General features: G+C 35.0%; 2 protein-coding genes across 4 annotated transcripts; one reads left to right on the top strand and one right to left on the bottom strand.

Moving 5' to 3' along the window:
- Nucleotides 1-84: 84 nt before the first annotated feature.
- LOC138331307 (SAGA-associated factor 29-like) lies at nt 85-6,373 on the top strand. Of its 2 annotated transcripts, none has more exons than XM_069278831.1 (10): nt 85-178; nt 513-752; nt 1,318-1,393; nt 1,724-1,796; nt 1,943-2,019; nt 2,533-2,635; nt 3,191-3,373; nt 4,100-4,193; nt 5,050-5,118; nt 5,675-6,373. In XM_069278831.1, exons 2-10 carry the CDS (start codon nt 597-599, stop codon nt 5,789-5,791), a joined length of 948 nt encoding a protein of 315 aa, XP_069134932.1. In that variant the 5' UTR covers nt 85-178; nt 513-596; the 3' UTR covers nt 5,792-6,373. The 2 variants fall into 2 exon arrangements, with proteins under 2 accessions (XP_069134932.1, XP_069134933.1); XM_069278832.1 differs by having other exon boundaries at nt 109-152.
- Nucleotides 6,374-7,545: 1,172 nt separating this feature from the next.
- LOC138331308 (cell cycle checkpoint protein RAD1-like) lies at nt 7,546-20,498 on the bottom strand. Of its 2 annotated transcripts, XM_069278834.1 has the most exons (9): nt 20,368-20,498; nt 17,917-18,109; nt 12,176-12,331; nt 11,468-11,562; nt 10,622-10,733; nt 10,337-10,459; nt 9,367-9,431; nt 8,991-9,135; nt 7,546-8,400 (listed from the first exon to the last, which is right to left on the bottom strand). In XM_069278834.1, exons 2-9 carry the CDS (start codon nt 17,953-17,955, stop codon nt 8,362-8,364), a joined length of 774 nt encoding a protein of 257 aa, XP_069134935.1. In that variant the 5' UTR covers nt 17,956-18,109; nt 20,368-20,498; the 3' UTR covers nt 7,546-8,361. The 2 variants fall into 2 exon arrangements, with proteins under 2 accessions (XP_069134935.1, XP_069134934.1); XM_069278833.1 differs by lacking the exons at nt 17,917-18,109; nt 20,368-20,498 and adding an exon at nt 15,700-15,909.
- Between the last annotated feature and the right edge of the window lie 382 nt (nt 20,499-20,880).

Here is a 20,880-nt window from a genome sequence, read left to right as displayed (position 1 = left end):
AATCACTGAGCTTGTAAGAAAACAGACCTTCGTTCAGAATATCCTCTAGGTTTTTGCTTTCGTACCAGCTATATAAAGAGAAGTACCGAACGTCTGATTTCCTAAACCATTTCCGGCAAAAGCTTTGTTTATAAATCTTGTGCGAAATTCTGGTAAGGAGTCGTCAGATAGCAGCAAGGTATATTTATAATTATTGTAGTCTGTTTCCTTCATATTTCATTTTTGTTTGTTTCATACAGTTTAGGCGTATTTGATTTCTGATTATGGGAGTAAAGAGAAACAGACAAATCACCTACTGTTAGGCTAAGTCAATCAGCTGATTCTTCGCCCTGACACCATATCATAATCAGTACAGTACTCAAAGCATTTAAATCATTGTGAAAAAGATATTAACTTTGTTAAAAACGTGGATATGGAATTTTGAGGTAAATAATTATTACAGTAAGAATTGGCTGTCCTACCAGTTTATATGTTTGAAAATGTTTTAAGACTTTTTATTATTTGTACTGTAGCTAGATGGTAATACACAATTTCTAGCAGCCCTTGATCTGCTACTTCTATGTAACAAAAAAGAGATCTGAAAAAACAAAACAGAAATGGGCCGCACAAAGTCAAGCGGTGGAGGAAGTAACGTGGCGGGCAGTAGTCATAGTCCATCTTCAGACACAAACTCTACGAGCAGTACTGCAGCAGCAGAGGTTCGCATCAAGGACTTGCTCAAGGAGCTTTATCATCTTATTCATCAAGTACAGGTAAATACAAGAATCTTTCTTTTTTTTATTAAATTAATCATATTCATCGTATACATAAATACAGGGAACTTTATCAAATCATTCTACAAGTACAGGTTAACACAAGGAGATTTAAATTTGTTATTAACTAATTCATTTAGAACAGTTAACATAGGTAAAAATTATTAAAGTGTACAAACATTTCAAGGTCAACATCGATAGGTAATGTAATACGGGGGTTTCGAGATTCCAAAACAACGCGAGTAAAGTACAATTTACTGTCGATTAGTCCCACCATTCAGTGATTATGGCATCGTTTGACGTGAGTTTTGTGACATCATACGGTAATCACCGGAAGGTGGGGCTTATCAATGGTAAATTGTACTTAACACACGTCGTTTTGGGATCTCAAAACCCCGTATTGAATATTAATTCACCTTCTGTTTAAGACAATTAAAAATAGAGGTATATTATTTCTGCTTTCTTAATCTTCAAAATTGATTTCTCATCTATCTAGAGTAATGAATTATTAATGTCATTTTATCAGTAGGTACAATGTATATTGATTTATTTTCTGTTTCTGTAGGATGAACGAGCAAGAGGAGAGCATAACCTTACTAATATCTCTAAAACACACGAACGGATGCAACAGGAACAAAAAGGTATTAAATGGAAAACTATAGCTAGCTTAACCCATCCACCCCTGAAGACACATTTAGACTCTTCTGAATCAAAGACGAGACCAGTCCATTGTAAAATTTCAGGGGTGAATGAAAAATTAAAGGTTCAAAGGAGGCTGTGATGAGGATGAATATTCTTTAATTCAGTTCTGATAAAATAAATATCATCAATATATATATATTCGTCATAAGGTGTCGACCACCAGCACCAAATATCTCTTCAGTCACTTAAAGATTTTAGAGGCTCTTAATTACATCTGAATTTGAATGTTATAGGAAATGTTAATTTATTATTGATTTATCAATTTACAGTGACACCATACTACAAGAATAAATTAAAGGGATTGTATAAAACAGCCATGCAAGACGCTGAACTTGAAGCTGAGTGAGTAAATCCGCTTGTTTTTGGTAATAACTTGTTGTTTGTTTGTGAAGCCTGATTTTGACAGTTCTAATTTAGATAACATTATTAGTTAGTTATCTTATAAGTTTGATCTTGCTCTTATGATAATTTAAATTGTATATTCACAGGTTGTTACGGAAAGCTCTTGATAAGATTGCTGAGGTGAAAAGCATCAGAGAAAATAGGCGACTTGGTAAAATTAAAGGTAAAAATAAGTGAATTGGTAAAATTTAAGGTAAAAATAAGCAACTTGGTAATTAAAGAATTAAAGGTAAAAAGTAAGCAACTTGGTAAAATTAAAAGTAAAGTGATGGAATCATACCCTCTTTACAACAATCCAGTAAGTCAGAATTTCTTTAGAAGTAGTGAACAATTATTTAGATATTTTTTTTAAAAGTAAGAAGTCAGAATGAAAATTTAAAGATTCAGACTGTGAAACAGTCACAGAAGTTAATCGTCATTGGATCTAAAATTTGCAATTGCTAAGCCTTTGTTAAAAAAGAGCAAGAATATTTAGAATGTATGACTATTTGCACGAAAAAACTTGATTAAAAAAGACCTTGGATTTCCTTTGAACTATAAACGTTTTCCATGCATGTGCATGGTCAGATTTTAGTTGTTTCAGCCATTTTAAGAGTGATCTCCCTTCGCACAAACATTCAAGGTGAAATTTTTACTTACTGGTAAATAAGTTATGGTCAAAAACCATTTCTTCCAGACTCTGATCGTCCCAAACCGATTATGAGGCGAGGTGTGTTGATGACGATGTTACAACAAAATGCACAGACATTGCCCCTATGGGTCAGCAAGCCTGGTGAAAAGTGAGTTTTTCTGCATTATGAAATTAAAGAAATTTAGATTAGAAATATGTATCCTTTATATCCCTAATGAACTGTCCTTAGTCTTAAGAATAATTGGGGGAAAAAAAATGTATTCAGGGATTATTTACCCCTGTAATAAGATAATGAACTGGCCCATCTTGGGGAATGGAAAAGTGCAATAGAAAATAGAGGGGGAATTAGTAAATGATTCATCCCTGTAATGAGATAATGATAATGAACTAGGCCAACGTTAGGAGTGGAAAAGTTCAATTGTGAATTGAGGGGTAAAAATTTAATGAAGAATTTGATGCAAATGATTCAACCCTGTATTTAGATAATTACTGGTCCAGCTTTAGGAACAGAATAGTTTAATTATGAGTTTAGGGGAAACAGGTTAAACATAAATTATTCACCCCTGTAATGAGATAATGAACTGGTCCAGCTTGAGAAACGAAAGAGTTAACTGCAAATGGAGAGGAAACCAATTGAAATAAATGATTTTGAGTTATGTACATACCAGCATGTATTGAAGATATTCTCCATCTTTTGTTTCAGGCCCCCACCCCTATGTGGAGCTATCACAGCAGATAATAACTATGTGGCCAAGCCTGGAGACAAGGTAGCAGCCAGAGTTCGCTCAGATGACGAGGAGAACTGGATCCTGGCAGAAGTTGTGACATTCAACTCCTCCACCAATAAATATGACGTCGACGATATTGACGCAGACGAAGGAAAAGAGTTAGTATTGGTAGACCATAAACACATAGTGTTGTTTAAAATCATGTCCATATTTATAGGTATCTCAATATTCTGCATTTGCATATTATAGAGTTATCTGCCCTTGCGGGTAGATTTTGATTGTGTTGTCATGCGTTTGCGAGTGTAATGTCATTCCGTCGGAGAAAACAACGTGAATTGGACGCATAAGATATTGATGTCACATTGAATACCTACCCGCAAGGGAGCTTACTTTGTAATATGCAAAGACAAAATACTGTAAACATGTTTATTTTAGTGATATTTTCTTTTTAGTTTTTTTTTGAAGTGCTAATGTACATCACTAAATTTTGTAAAATAGTATTCCAATGAAGATTCAGTGACATCATTTACTGCTAGCACATCCTGTAAATAGCTTACATCATATTATAAACTTATAATACGCATACCATATTTGACCCAATAAGTGCTTAGGTGTTTGTAAAATGAAAAATAAGGATGTGCTTGGTGGTCATAGAGCCGAATTTGGACATAAGCTTTTCATAAAATTTTCGTGTGAAGTAATCCTTAAATCACTAATTTGCAAAAGAAATCAAAGAAACATATATTGTTTACACATTATCAGTCTGTATTTCATTTGAGGTAAGTGAAATTGATGCTTCAAAATACACGATGAGGGGATTTTTTGAGCCGAATACGGTAATATACATGCATAATGATGATGACACCATGTTTTTGTGACTTCAGACGACACACCCTCAGTAAGAGGAGAATTGTTCCACTACCAATATGGAAAGCTAACCCAGAAACAGACCCAGAAGCATTATTTACAAAAAATATGGTGAGTTCAATTAGGGTACTGAACGTGTCCTTGTATGTGATGGACCCCTCGCATGCTTCCCTCTGTGCCAACATTAATGGCAAATGTATTGGTTATTGTTCAGTATGTGTGGCAGTTACTGGATATAATAAACATAATTTCTTTCATAAATGCATGTTGGTTTTTTTAAAGTAAATAAAGTTTATATTAAGAGGAATCTAATAAATTTGTGTGGTAAAAGCATTTTGGTCTGTTTATGAAATTTATCATGCTTGTCTTGTTTGGCAAACTTTAGGGAAGAATTGGTTTTTGAACCTGTTAGCAATGTGAGGAACTTACACATTGGCAATAGTTGCTATGTAAAGTCTTAATAGAAGATCATTTTGTACAATCATATTTTTGCTCAACAAAAAACGAAAAGGAAAAAGATTTTATCAATAATGCTATACTAACGTATGTTATTTTCAGTTTTCATGTAATAGCTTGTGTTTGTTTGGGCTTTTTACAGGGACCAAAGTATTTTGTTCTTGCTTTGTGATTAAGTGTCATTTAATGATAAGAAATACTATTTCATGGTTTTGATCATTTGAGTTTTCTTTTTTTAAAGTCAGTATTACAATTGTTTGTAGAGTTGGAAGGGGACATGACAATTGAATTGCTTCAACAATACCCAGAAACTTTGTTCTTAGCCTAACTCGATTTGCCCTCTTTTTCTCCTAGAATATATCTTCCGTTCTCTCAATCTGAAGCTCTTCTGCTTCTTTCGTCTATATGCTGAAAGATTTTCTCGGAAAACTTCTCTTCTTAGACGAGTACAAATCCAGTTCGCCTCTGGACTGAATTTCAATCTGTAATTTATATATTTGTTTGTTTACAGTTGGTGCTAGCCTTGTATCCACAGACAACCTGTTTTTATAGAGCCCTTATACACGAACCTCCTAAAAAAGTAAGTCAGCAAATATATTTTTTTTACATGGTATGGTTTTTCTGTAGTCTGCCAAAAGCAGGCAGCACATGGGTATCACTATTGGCATTGTCCAATTAATGGCCTAGACAAGGGCACTGTCACCCTCACAGAATTTAATTGTGCAAAAATTTTCTAAGAAATAATTTCGCAGTAACATACTTTTGTGAATTTACCTTGATTACGAAATTGGTGAAAATAAATAGCGCCTGAAAAAAGTTTGTTTCCAGTATTATAAGCAAAAATTTCCATGTGGTTTGACAAGGGCACTGTCACCCTCACAGAATTTAATTGTGCAAAAATACTCTTAAGAAATAATTTCGCAGTGACATACTTTTGTGAATTTACCTTGATTACGAAATTGGTGAAAATAAATAGCGCCTGAAAAAAGTTTGTTTCCAGTATTATAAGCAAAAATTTCCATGCTGCAAATAATTCTGCTGAACAGAGATATACATTTATCATTCTATTGGAATCAATGTTTTACATGTAACTGAAGTATGTGATTATATAAATGAAGTCTGTCCTTTGTTTTCAGCCACAAGACGACTATTCTGTACTATTTGAAGACACATCCTATCAGGACGGCTATTCTCCTCCCTTGATGGTAGCACAACGTTATGTTATCGCTTGTAAGGAAGACAAGAAGAAATAACTTGAAGATCTCATAAACTAAATTAGATTGATTGTGTGTCAATGTGGCATCTGTTTTTGTACTTCATTATACAGAGATTGTACTTCAGCCAGTATAATTTTGACTCCTGTGAAGATTTAAAGGTGAAAGATTATACTTATCCCCGTGCTGATTATGGTCTAAGGACATCAGCAAGTTGTACTAAGCCCTGCGTTTGTAATGGTCTCGGGGCGTCAGCGAGTTGTGCTAAGCCCTGTGTTTGTAACGGTTTCGGGGCGTCAACGAGTTGTGCTAAGCCCTGTGTTTGTAATGGTCTAAGAACGTCAGGAGATGTACTTGGGAACTTTCGGAGCTGTAGTTGTTCACAGAAAGGGTGTGAAGGACTTCCATGTAATGCTCTGTGAGATCTAGCTGTCTGTTAAACTTGAAAGGAGACTGTCCCTCCAGAACGCCTCAAAGTTTACCAGGAGCCTCAAAAAGGAGTCTAGTTTAAAAACAGTCTGAAAGCTTATCGTTCATCCTTCTGTGACTGAATGCATGTAGCACTGGTGTGTACATGTGCACTGAATCAGAAGTTGTTTTAGATCTGTAATTGTCACTTATTTTTCAGTTTTAATGAGAAATATCCACAAAAATAGAGATGTGAAATTGACCGACAATGCTTTAAAAGTAATGAAATCATATCAAATCTATTAAGAATATTATAATATAGATTTTGAAAATTAAGTGTACATTGTAATATCGTTTGTAAATTGTATAGACTACACACTGTTAAACAGTTACAATTGTCTTACATGTACATGTATTTCCATTATGCGTTTACATGTATGTTATTAATAATTATTTTATAGCTTTAATGACGTAATATTGATATTATTTTAATTAATTGAGCATCAGAAATACAAGATCCCGAATAAGAATGAGTGAAGTTATTGATTTTAAATTTTGTTTTTTAAAGTTAATGCCGAAAAGTAGTCCAAAACCTCACAAAATCTCTCCGACATCAGCTCAAGCATATCTAAGGCTTAATTAACAACATTTCATGTCACATATATATGTAACAGAGCTTCTTAAGTCAGGAAACTATGATATTTGATAATAGAAGGGTGGAATTATAACAATATTGATGATACCTCGCATCATTTGATTTCTCAAAACTGCATGTAATTACTGAAGACAAATTTATTCACATAAGTTACTTTTATATGTACATCAGCAGAAAAACTTCTGTTTTGACTTTAATTTGTCTTTTGCTTTGAAGCGCTGAAAAAACTACCGCTTAAATAACGATGTTTTAAATACTCAACAACTCAGAGGTTTAGAGATTCCAAAATGACATGGTTAAAGTACAATTTACCGTTGATTAGACCCATCATTTGTGATTATGACATCACAAAATTCATATCAAATGATGACAACACCGGAAGGTGGGACTAATTGATGGTAAATTGTACTTTACCTACGTCGTTTTAGCATCTGAAAACCCCCGTATTGCTAAGTATTTACTGTATACATACTTGTGTTAGTGGTAGTTTTTTTTCTAGCTCTTTGAAGCGATAATTCATGTATAGTGTAAAATGGGTATTTCCGGCATTGAATCACCGAATTGCAGTATACCGATCTAATAAATCCTAATTTACTTTTTGTTGCATTTGCACTAACATTTGACAATGCTGACAATAATTGAACAATATTTGATAGATTTCATTTTTCACTGTATAAGATCTCTCGTGGAAATTCCCCACTTTAAATATGATGAACAAAATCTTGAGATGTTTGGATATCAAATATACAGTTTATTCAATACAGTAATTCATAAAATCAGATCAGCAGAAATACAAAGGAACAGGGCTCTTTCAAAGCCAACACACACTTGCATCATTAAATAACAAAATGACTTTCTATAACATGCATAGAAATTACACTCAACAGCTAAATTGTCTGTAAAATTTCTTAAACCATAATTCAATCAATCATTTGTTTTTTTCGATAATTATTCCACTGACTGAAAATTTTTTTGGACATAAGATATGCCTTTTCTGATCTATAATATCAATAATTATTATTCATAAGTTTAAAAGTGATCAAATGATCAAAAAGATCCAACAAATAAAAGAATGAAAAATCATTGCCATTATTTTAACAAATTTAATGCATTAAAATGCTTTGTAGTCTACGTATACGGTGTTACACTAAATTGTCTCCCCTTAACGAACCAATGTAAAGAAGAAATATTGAAAACCTCTAGTATGCTAGAAAGTTATTTAAAAATGTTTAGTTACCAATTACTGGTAGAATACAACTGTTAACTCAGTCACCCCTTCGTGAAACATTTCAACTTTTCTTATTCAAAGCCTGGAACAGTCCATTGTTAATTTTAGGGGTCAAAAAAAAATTTGTACCATAATATCCTGGGAAACAGAGGTACTTTATCATGTCCTACGACAGTGATGTTTCAATCACCGAAGACAAGATCCTTGTTAAATATATATTCACCCATGAAGACACATGAGGTCTCTCCTTATTCAATGGCTGGAACAGTTTATAATGAATTTGCAGGGGACAATGAGTAAATGAAGCAGATGATAATGTCAGTGCTCAGGATCATCCATATCTTCATCAGGCGCACACTGGAAAATGTAAATATTGATATATATTATCAACTGATCCGCACACCATTGGAAAGGAAAATAATGTTTTTGAAAAATTAATTGAATGAAAATTACGAGAAAAATACATCAAAATTAAAGATGATATTCACTATTAAGTTAACTTATGAAATTGAAGGTATGTTCTAAAATCACAATTGACTTTACTTTAATTTGGAGTTTTCAAATTCACTTTTTCTGATAATTTTTCATTTGATGCTTTGAAATTTGTGGTTTAATAACCAATATTAACATATTTAAACATTTATAGCTGCAAAATATTTTTTACAAACTTCATATTTAGATGCAACATGTACATGCACATAATCACATAGATACCGTTTAGCTGGCTATTTTCACAGGGAATACATTTTCAAAATTTTGCGGGATATTGCCATGATCGCGGAAATTTGATCTGCAAAATTTTAAGATAGAGTTAAATCATATATACTTTTGAAGCCAGGTTGCAAACATTTAAAAACAGCTGAAATTTAAATTTCTTATTTCAGATGAAATTGCAAAATTTGGACCCATGAAAATAACCAGCGTTATAGTATTGTATATATGCTTACATAATATTCCACAAAGCAGATCTGACCATCGTCATTCTTGATCATATACTGTAGTGAGAGGAAGCCGCGGTTATCTGTCCTGATAGAGACTCGCGTTGACAGGGTCAGGGCTTTCACTGACGGTTTCAAAAGTGATATCTTATACCTGGAAATAAATCGTATCTTACTTTTACACCGCAAACCAGTTTAAAAGGGTGCAACTTGATATTTTTTTTGTTTCAATTAAGGTATATGAATAATCAAGTCATATTGTATAGAGAATACAGTCAAACCTGATAAGACTACCAAAGGAACAGAGGAAGAGGCCTTATTTTTTCTGTGGAAAAAACCACAATCTAAAGGTTAGAGAAATCGGACATTCTAAAAATAAACATACCGGTTGGTTTGTGTCTGTGTACATAAGAAGGACTCCACCATATCAGAATCTTTAGGAAAATCTGACTGTAAAATAGAAATAAACATTGATGGTATAAAATATGAGTAGGTCACAGACAAAAATTTTGTTTGAAAACTTTTGTGATACTGTAACAGATTCACACAGTTTGCATAGAAACACAATGCCACTGTCTCTATTGTGATGTCATGATAATGTCAAGGTTTTGCACCATTTTCATATTTTTTCTTCGTATAACTATAAAAAAAAATTCGGCCAATTCGAAAGCCATATTTAGTATGAAAACAAAGAAAAAGTAAATATTTTGCAAGCAAAATATGTAACCCAGATTTGAAAATGGAAATTATATTATATAAACATGAGTACTGGGGATTATCATAAACTGTATGTTATTATATGCCCTACTTTTAATGTAACAGACTGAAAGTGTGTGAAAATTTTCACAATTAATATTGGATACCATAAGGCTAATATCATGATATTGTGTGTGTGCAATACTAGGAGAAAGGGAATCAAGTATGGTCTAGTCTGTGAAGTTCATTTTTTTCGTTGCTAGTCATTTGGACTAGTAAACCCCACAATTTTACTAGTCCGACTATTAGCTACTATTAAACCACTAGTCCAAATTAAAAATACAGTAGTTTTGCTTCAGCACTTCAGTCATGATAATTTCAATTTTTTACCCAAATTACGGTCTGGGTGCATTTGTGAACGCAATTTCTCACAAAATTATGCATCAGGACTGAAATAATCGGATACAGATTGCACTCAAAATATGTTGGAAAATGCAATTAACCACAGCTCTTGTAAATATAGTACCGTTTTCATTTACCAATTTTAACCGGGTGGGGAGAACTAGTCAAAATTGGACTATTATATTACATTACTAGTCTAGTGCTTAAAGTCACAGACTGATGGCCTGAAGATGGCCGGATGGTGTTTGGGTACTTACGTGAGTACTACCAGCGTTGCCGTAGGTTGACAGTCTGAAGTACGGCTGATCTGGAGAAAGAAGAATCTGTAGGATATCACTGGTCATGTCTAGTTCACTGAATGCTTCCTTCAGGCACTCCGACTGTAAAAAGAAACAATACAAAAAATTTAATCACATTTTTTTATCAATGCATTTTGAAGTGCACTTAAATACATGTAGCTTGCATTAAGGGAAAACAATTACTTTAAGGAAGAAAATGGTGGGTTTTTTATTTTTAAATTTTATAACAGATAAAAATCTTACCTTCATAATAATTTTGTTGAGGACGTTTGTGCTGCTGAAGTTGAAATCTAGAATTTCATCCGGTTCTAAAGTCTTAATACTACAATCTGTTAACACTCCATCCTCTTCTAACCTATAAACCAATACATACTAGTAGTTAGTCAAGCCAGGGATAATTCGAACCAAATAAATCAATTTACTTTCATGTGCAAATTTTCCAGTGAAAATTAAACACAACATAATCAAATACAAGCAACAAATCTTCATTAGTCAGAACTCATGGCATATAGATTGCACATCTACCAGTAATCTAGTCGTCACAAACATTTTGTGAACGAGGTTTTCAGTATTAGGGGGATACCATTTATCATAGAGGCTTTCAGTATTAAGGAGAGACCACCTCATCATAAAGGTTTTGAATATTAAGGGGACACCATTCGTCATAGAGTTTTTGAGTATTAAGGGGAGAGACCATTCATCATAGAGGTTTTGAGTACTAGGGGAGGACCATTCATCATAGAGGTTTTGAGTATTAAGGGGAGACCATTCATCATAGAGGTTTTGAGTATTAAGGGGAGACCATTCATCATAGAGGTTTTGAGTATTAAGGGGAGACCACTCATCAAAAAGGTTTTGATAACTAAGGGGAGACCACTCATTAAAAAGATTTTGAGCATTATGGGGAGACCACATTCCTTTACTTAGGTTTTTGGTGTGTGTAATTATTTTTTTCAATTATTTATTTTATCAAGGAAATCTTTATAGGTTATCTCAACCACTGCTACACCTGACTATACATAGTTTCACTGTGGTGATGAGAAAACTTGAGGATATAGTTTGATTACAATGAAGTATATATAAACTTACATGAGTATGAGCGGACAGCCATAGCCGCCGTAACACATCTTCAGTGAGGTAGTCATACCAGGGACCTGACTTGTCCCAAATATGGTCAGGCATTCCTTAAACAGAAAGAATGTGTACCGTATACGTATATGAAAGCTGGGCTGGGAAGTATAGGAAAAATTTAAATGTATGTTAGAGGGGATTTTGTTAACAGACTTTATTATTACTAACTTTATTTAACTTTCAATAAACAGCCAATGTCATTCAAGGACATGTACATGCTAGGTTAGAAAGGTGTAATAGTAAAGTCAGGAAAAAAGCTATGTACAACTGCCCCACAACAAGCAACCCAGAAGTGAATGAATAAACATGTTACTGTATATGGTGGTATTATATCAGAACACTTTAACCAATTGGCCACTACAACCCCACTACATGTAGATTAAATATTATTGTGGCCAAGTGATTAAGATGTCCTGAGATATATTACCATAAGCCCTCCATCTATGAGTTAATAGTTTGTATACCCATGCATGTGCACATTGTGCAGAAATTGCCAAGTACTGACTGCTGTCTGGTGGGTTTTTTTCCGAGAACTTCGGCTTTCCTCCACCAACAAACCTGGCATGTCCTTAAATGACCCTAGCTGTTAATAGTAAGTCTTTACTAATAAAACTTATAAGTGACTTAACTAAAGTTTAAATATAGCACGACTAACATTGTACTCACAATTAGCACGGTGAGGTTGATTTTGAATGTGATCTGGTCTTCCCGTATGTGGTACTCATGGAACAGTCCCTCCTGGATGAAGGCATTGGCCTGAACACATTTGGCATCTTCCACAGTAACCTTTAACCCCAACGAGCTCGCAAAGACAGTGGCAGCCTTGTAAGTACAAAACAATTTTAAATACCGGGTAAGTATATGCAGTACGTGGAAATCTACAATTTAAGGTGTCACTCAGGTAAACAAAAAGAAGAACTCCAGAAGGAGAAATTCTTAAGAACCAACGTCCTGCTATAAGTTCATGTGTGTTGTGGTTCATCTTCTTGTTCGTCAGGAGGATTCTAATGAATACAGTGCCCTCTTAAAAACAGTAGAATCATCGAAAAAAAAAAGATGCAACTCCTGAGCCAAGTACTTTTTCAGACTTTTTCAGACTTAGCCCTTAATCTGGCTCACATAGCACTGACATTACTGGATGCAACCGGTAATGATGAAACTACCCTCATCTATTCAACTCCACAGAGGGAAGAAAATTACACCAATGTGCCAACGTCACCCGAAGTAGAACATACATAGGATGCAAGTTTTACCAGTTTTAGTACAAAAAATATAGAAGATCAACACATGAAAGAAGACTCAACTAAATTTCTTAAAGTTTACTATACAAATTTAGATGTACTCTCTTCAGACAAAAGATTGGAACTAGAAAATTACATTGAGCAAGAACAACCAAACATCATCTGTCTCACTGAAATATTCCCCAAGTTTACTAATTTAGCTCTAGACGAGAAATCTTATCAACTGAAGAATTACAACTCACATTTCCCAAAGGACAGTCACAGAGGAGTAGCAATTTAAGTCAAGCAGACTATTATCAGTGAAGCTCATGACTAGTTTCCAAGAATATATATCCTGTCTCATCAAATTAAACAAGAAGGACAAAATACTCGTCTGTTGTGTCTACGGAAGTCCAAATAGCTCTCCTGAGAACAACACTAGATTGAACCAGCTCATCGAAAGCTTTAAAGAGTCATCTAATTCAACCAGTGTCCTATTGCTGGGAGATTTCAACTTCAGGGAAATTAACTGGGAGACTCAAATATCACTAGTAGGGCCAAACAACCCAGCAACCCTATTTCTAGAAACAAAAAGGAACAATTTACTATTTCAGCAAATCACAGTCCCTACGAGACACAGAGGAAATCAACTGTCATCAACACTATATGCCAGACACCGATTACAAAGAACTGGTCACTTTTTAAGTAACAGAATTGTAAACACCTGGAATTCGCTGCCAGAAAAGACAGTCACCTCTACATCCGTGAACTGCTTCAAAACTAATCTGAACAAGGCATGGCATCAGCACCCAGTTAAATTTAAACCCTCGTTCACATAGGAATGTTGGCTACCAGTTGAAATTTATAAAAAGTAACATAAGCATGGACTATAGACTTAAATATGTTACATCATCTCCTTGGAGGATACCACTATACCCATCAATGCAAAAGCATGGAATAAGCCAGCAAAAGAAGTGAAGAAGTACCTTACATTGTTTTTCTTTTTAATCGCAAGAACTGTATATACATTGTATATATTCATTTTATCAAGCAACCGGAAGTCAATTTCTAAGTACACGTTGTACGCTATGCATTAGTCAAGGAAAGAACTATTAATCCATCTAAACAAGTGACACTAAACACTTTCAATGATGTACTTTGAGCAAATCTTGAGTGAATCGATATATGAGATACTCACACAGCTTACATTTATTATTTGAAATTTATGAACTACACATATTTAACTTATTCCTACTCACATATTCTCATTAAAGTAATTTATTATTTCTATTGTATCATTCATTATTGAAATTTCATGAAACTTTTGCATTCATATTCCAAATTTTAGACCAATCACCATTTAGCTATGTAAATGTATCATTTCCTCCGTTACTTCCTTAGCAACTTATCTATGACGTCATAATACATTGTTATTATCACATGACCTCTATATGATGACAGACTGCCTTTAAGGCAGAAACATGTTGGCAACCAGCAGCACCAGATGAACCTAGAATATACCATTTAGTACCTGTCTCAGGAGTTGCATCTCTTACTTTTTCGATGATCCTACTAAGGTGTCACTCAGTTAAGCTTTCACTAGTGACCTATTTGCCTTTTGTCTGTTATTCTGTGTCACCCACATCATGTGATTTGTGTCCGTAAATCAAAATTAAACAATTTACATATTTGACATATCCAAAACTACTGAAGCAAATTAAATTAATTTTTACACAAACTTATTCAGCTAGCTACCTTCAACCTTCTAAGACATACAAGAAAGGCAACAGGTTGATCAATATTGTGAATGGTATGGCCCATGCGTATCAGGACCGCGGTGGCCGAGTGGTTAAGATGTCCTGACATATTACCACAAGCCCCTCACCTCTAGGATGCGGACAAAATATGTTAAAATTAATTTAAATTTCAAAGAATCAAATACATCTGTACGCTTCATTTATTGGAAGGTTTTATATAAAATTTGTGAGTTTAATGGCCCTGTAAGTCCTAGATTTTCTCTTCAGGTGGTACATTTAATACAGGAAAATAGCATTTTTGAGCATTATTTGTTCAATTTTTAGAGAACATGTGTATACGTAACAGGAGAGGAGAAAATGTAGCGGCCAGACCGGGATTCGAACCGAGGACCATCCGAACACTAGACGAGTGCTCTACCGACTGAGCTACCTGTTCACAATGAAAGACCCAGTTTAATCCCGCTACAATCCTCCCTGCTTTCTCAAAGTCTTAGCCCTCGAAGACATTCCAGTCCCTCCCAAACCCCACCACCGTGGGTTATTTAGTTGGGCGCCAATTCTGTATAACAGGAGAGGAGAAAATGTAGCGGCCAGACGAGGATTCGAACCCGAGACCCTCCGAATACTAGCCGAGTGCTCTACTGACTGAGCTACCTGGTCACCGATGATCGACCCAGTCCAATCCCGCTACACTCCTCCCTCCTTTCTCGAAGTCTTCGCCCTTGAAGACACACGAGACCCTTCCAAACACCACCACCATGGGTTATTCAATTGGGCGCCAATTTTGTAACAGGAGAGTAGAAAATGTAGCGGCCAGACCGGGATTCGAACCCGGACCCTCCGAACACTAGCCAAGTGCTCTATCGACTGAGCTACCTGGTCAGCGATGAACGACCCAGTCCAATCCCGCTATACACATGTGTCAAACTTGGTTTAAAATATTAGCCTAATATTGCATCTAAACATCAGTTGCAGCGAAAAACTGAAGAAAAAAACAGGCCTAGGAGTCTGCAGTCTTGGGGACGGTGCAAAATGGGGACAAAATAACTAAAAAAAACTAAAAAAATGGGGACAAAATGACTAAGATTTCAAATATATTGTCCTCAACTCACAGAATGAATGGAAATAAATACTTTAAATAGATTGAATAGGTCTATTGCCAATAAAAGTACTTCTTGTACAAAAAATGCGAGTAATTCATCTTGCTATTTACCTCCTTGAAATGAATTGCTTTGAGAATATTCGATACGTTTTTAGCATTGTCAATTTTAGCCAGTAAAACATAGTGACTATCCTGATCATCTGGCTGAGTCGACAACGCCATTTCACCAGGCATTCTTGTCAAAACAACATTATCATCATTGTTGATCAATCGTTGAGTGATGATAACCCGCCATTTGTTTGGAAATGTAAAATCGTCCTTCTTTACAAAAGAGTTCCAATAACAGGAGTTAGCTCCCTTGCATCATGAGAGGCGATAGGATTATATTGATGAACATCGATCATATTAGTATTGTAGGTTTTTGAGTATTTACTTTTTTTGTAAAAATTTTGTAAAGTGACAGATCTAGATATTTAAAGGAAAATCGGTTTTATTTTTTATTTTGGTCAAGTATAACACATACACCGCAAATATCTTTTTCTTTCATACCTACGGGTGTAATACTGGCTGGTCCATTCAATAAAGCCTCGCGACGTCACGGCGTCAACAAAATTTCTATTTCCTCGGTAAAATTTTAACAACATTTTGTGACCCTCGGGTAGAATATCCCTATCCTTCATATCAACATATGAAAGAGTCTTATATTATATCATTATATATGGATATGTTTTTTATTTTTTTTTTATTTTAGACAAATGAAGAATTAACACTCTGGAAAACATGGGTATACATGTACAGTCAATGGACATTAAGTATTCGTCATTATTTTTATCCGCTAGATATTTCAAGCTTAAAGACATTTTTCAATTTTTGTTTATGTTTCTGTAAAATTTGATATAATCTTTGCACACAGAAAGAAAATTAACTATTATACTGTCTAAGACACCATTTTCATAATTGTTTGTTGTCTCAATATAGTGAACTTTGTTTATTAACTCACATAATGAATATTTTCTTCTTTATCCGTACACGTGTATCTAAAAGGTCGTCTGGAATTTTGGTCTCAGAATTAATACATAATTTCTTTAATACAAAGGAACAGAATTGTTGAAATTTTGTCAAATTAAACGACATATGCTTCATAGTATGTGAAGAAATACAACAGCATTACATGTACATATTTTTGCAAGTAATGCAAAAATATATAGTAAGAATAATATTGGCCATAGTCAACCGCCTTGGCGTAAACCATTACAGTATGTTTTTATTATGATTTTCTTTATTTATAACACCACATTGTTTCTCCTCTGAACTTTTTTACCGTGATCCCAGTTCAGTTCGTTTCCTGTGATTCCATATTTATCCATAGTTTCTTAACAGTCTGACGATGTCAGATGATTTCTGGAAGTCTTTAAAGAGACAAATTCACTCAGGCAAATTCTTTTACATAACCAAGAAGCAAAACATGGCATAAATGTATTGTTCTACATTTCCTATGAAACATATAACGTAAAACATTGACAAATCCACGACATTATCAAGTATCATTGAAATATCAAATCGTTGATCAATACGATTAAGCAGGTACAATATGGACTCTGTACCCATACCCGAGCCAAAGTCACGCACGTTAAACAAATGAACTACATAACCACTGAGAAGGTGATAAAATGATTTTTAGGCATAATAATAAGGTAAACACACTACTGTCAGAGCGATTTGAGCAGTTCTAGCCAAAAGTTGCATTACTTTACGAGCAAGGGACAGGGTTCGGCATACAAGAAGTTCGACCACAGTGTGTAATGGCGGACAGCGAACAAGTTTGAACATTTCACACACATGTCACCACCATGGGCTTTTCAGGCATATCACAGTAAAACCGACTGATCTAATTTCCATTAGAACTAGTTTTTTCTGCTATATATACAAATTTTAAGGTTCTCATAGACTGAATTGTCCCTTTAATCAAATGATGTCAATGTACATGGATGTGAGGATTAGTTACAATACAAATGTATATATCATTTGGGACCCACCAGATTTGCTAAGAACATTTCAGACATTTATGGTTCTAGATCAAAAATCGGTAAAATTCGTATTCTTCATAGTATACTAATGGTGTATAGTACCATTAAATTGTAGAATCAGATTTTACCGTTTTTTTATCTGGACCCCCTAAAACGTTTAAAACGAATTGTACTATTGTAGAAAATGATTTTACCTGGTTTTTATCTAGTCCCATAAAACATTTAAATTGGTATTCGGTCCAAATTGATATAAACTGTAACTTATTCTCACATCTCTGTGTGCCAATGTTGTCGATATTACCAAGGTTTTTGCTTGTTTCACCCTCAGTGAAGCTCCCATTCTTGTAGTTTTTGTTTTCTTGTATTGCCATATTGATGTGTTCGTAGAGAGACTATATCAATACAATGGGTTTGCATGTTGACAAGACCTTGATCGGGGTAAATGCCGTCTTTGAATACCGTACTTTAACGATTGGTGACGAAGTTCTTGAATGCTGCTATCAAACAACTACAGTATTTTAGTGTAAGGTTGACAAATGGTTTAATTTACAGACATAACCCGATGGCCTGCCCGATGGTCGTAGTATTCTTCGGTTTCTAAGCTCTTTAGAGAAGACCGAATTGTGTCGTAAATTATTTTCGTAAAATACTCCGATCTCTGCACACAATATATATATTTTGCCTTATTATATTAGGCCAAAAAATTGTCTGTTTATGGTTACATTCGCAAAAAAGTAGGGTCGGTAGGTCGGGAGGATTTTTTTAGTGTCTTTCACTCTAAAATAATGGCCAGAACCGGGGTCTGACACGAGATCGAAATCCCGACTTTTATTTTTTTTTTCGTAAAAAAAGTGCTACCGAGAAATCAAAGACATCAAATTCATCAGAATGGATTTTCGACCAACAAGAAGATTTTGCGGTCGTCCCGTCATACTTTTCCGCGAAAACGACGTGAATTTCGCTCACGAAATAATGACGTAACAATCGATACCAACCCGCAAGGGAGTTAACACTGTAATATGCAAAGACAGCATATGTACTGCAAGTATTAAACCAACTTACTTTTACGGGAAAATAATTTCACGTTTTCATGTCTAGCGATTTTTTCACGCGGCGATTTAATTTCGCGCTTTACAGTTTGAAATCGTTTGGTCTTGTAGTTTATAAACGTGTAGTGAAATGGGATCTCCCTGTATAACACACTAGTTACGTACTGAAATGGGACCCCTGTATAACGCTAAGACAACTCGTCCCATAGATATGTTACACATAAGTCAATTCGGCAACGGTATCAACGTGACGAGTTTTCCTTTGTCTTCCATTTTACAGTTTAGCGCTTCAGTGAATACACTTTTTTTTATATCTCCGTTCGCTGCCGCGTTTGTATGAAAGTCTATAGACTCTTATATCATGTATAGGATTGTTGATAGTTTATACAACAAACGCATTTGCGGCCATTTTTTACCCAGAATTCTTATCGTCAGTGAAATATGCGAAATTTAATCGCTCGCGAAAAAAGTTGGGTTACAGTAGTGTATAAGGCAACCTCCAGGGGTTAACTGGAAGCAACAGAACAGAACAGGTATAATCCTTTGATGTACGTCAAAAGAGCCCTATAACGGAACACTGTGGTTGGCTTTGAAGTTGAGCGTCGCTTTCTCTGTAGTCTTGAAAGAAATTTTTTGCTGGCGTTAAGATTTTTTCCTCTGAGCTGCCCTCAGTTTTACTTTGAGATAGTCCAGGGATGTAGAAATCCTAAGTGATCGGAACCGCTGGAGTATCGAGGAAAATGGATAAGAAGGCCACCAGAAAATGTGGGCTATAATTCACAAGTTATTAGCAAGCATATATGGAACAGTGCGAATATTTCCACTATTAACGTGACAGTAATATGCCTAAGATGGCGGAGGATACTGTTTTCAGTAGAAGATATACAAAGAGTGTTGGTAATATTTGTAAAAATATCATCTATATCTAAAAGGGTTACGCAACATTACAACTTATTGTATTACATAAATGATCAAAAAAAAAAAAAAACCCAAAAAACTCTGACTTCATACATAGTAATGACACGTCATAGCAGATGACGTCATTTGATAAAACAAGCTACCGAGGCACCATCGACACCATCCTCGATACTCCAGGGGTTCCGATCACTTACGATCTCTACACCCCTGGACTATCTCATAGTGAAATTGAAGGCAGCTCAGTGGAAAATAATTGACCAATCACAGGCCAGCAAAGATTTCCTTTGAAGACTACAGAGAGAGCGACGCCTAACATCAAAGCCACACAGTCAACCACAATGTACCGTTATACGGCTCTTTTGATGTACATCAAATGACTAAATTACCTGTTCTGTTCTGTTGCCTCCAATTTTTTCTATGAGATAGTCCAGGGGTGTAGAGACCGTAAGTGATTGGAACCCCTGGAGTATCGAGGATGCATCGACACTGATGACAGATGATCAGGTACATAAATGATGGAAATAAAGCATAGTTATCAATTTATAACTGGCGAGAAAAGTTTTTTTTTTCGGTTACAACACGAAATAAAAAGAACATCATCAGAAAAATCAGAACATGCATCAGAATAGCTGTTGATATGATATGTAAATATAAGATTAATGTCACCATCCCCGATGAAATACCTCAATAGATAGCAAATGCCTAAAGATGCGGACTTCAATGTTTGTTAATTATTTAGCATGTTAAAGACATTTACTTGTACGCAAATAGAACGCTGGCTATACCTTAATAAACCTGTACAGTATATATTGCACTAGAAGCTAAATCCGTAAGGCAGAACAGCGTCAGAACAGCCGATAACCCCGAAATTTCTGACGAGAAAAACACGCGCACTTTTTATACAGACAAAGGTGCCTGATAATGCGATGTTTTTGAAAGTGCGCGATAGTAAATGTTGGACGTGCCAGTGCGCGTGTATTGTGGAAGGAGTGAAAGGCGCGTTCGCTACGAAGACTCACAGGCCGTCCCTGGAAGCCATCCGAACACGATAAAGATCCTTAAGTATAATGTCAGATGACAATTAATACGGTTTTGCACACATAGCGTTAGGCAAAACGCTTTTATCTCCTTCAAAATACCAAATGGTGCTTGGAAGCTGGTTTGCCAACTGTTTTATAAACGTCTAGTACTCCCGGTAAACACCATCTCTATTTATAAATAATTATTTATCAGAGAAACATATATTATGCTGATTTTTTGTTGTTTTGTTTACAAAATGTACAGAATAGATTGTTTAA

This window comes from Argopecten irradians, chromosome 9, assembly GCF_041381155.1.
Source record: "Argopecten irradians isolate NY chromosome 9, Ai_NY, whole genome shotgun sequence".
NCBI lineage: Eukaryota > Metazoa > Mollusca > Bivalvia > Pectinida > Pectinidae > Argopecten > Argopecten irradians.
This window is presented reverse-complemented; position numbering and strand designations above follow the sequence as displayed.

Excerpts from the sequence above, each read along its gene's own strand:
- LOC138331308 (XM_069278833.1), bottom strand. The coding sequence starts at position 15,822 with ATGCCTGGTGAAATGGCGTTGTCGACTCAGCCAGATGATCAGGATAGT. Across the intron at positions 11,563-12,175 it reads TCAACCTCACCGTGCTAATT|GAATGCCTGACCATATTTGG; the intron begins GTGAGTACAATG and ends TTTCTGTTTAAG. Across the intron at positions 10,734-11,467 it reads GGCTGTCCGCTCATACTCAT|GTTAGAAGAGGATGGAGTGT; the intron begins GTAAGTTTATAT and ends ATTGGTTTATAG.
- LOC138331307 (XM_069278831.1), top strand. The coding sequence starts at position 597 with ATGGGCCGCACAAAGTCAAGCGGTGGAGGAAGTAACGTGGCGGGCAGT. Across the intron at positions 3,374-4,099 it reads GACGCAGACGAAGGAAAAGA|ACGACACACCCTCAGTAAGA; the intron begins GTTAGTATTGGT and ends TTGTGACTTCAG. Across the intron at positions 4,194-5,049 it reads CATTATTTACAAAAAATATG|TTGGTGCTAGCCTTGTATCC; the intron begins GTGAGTTCAATT and ends GTTTGTTTACAG.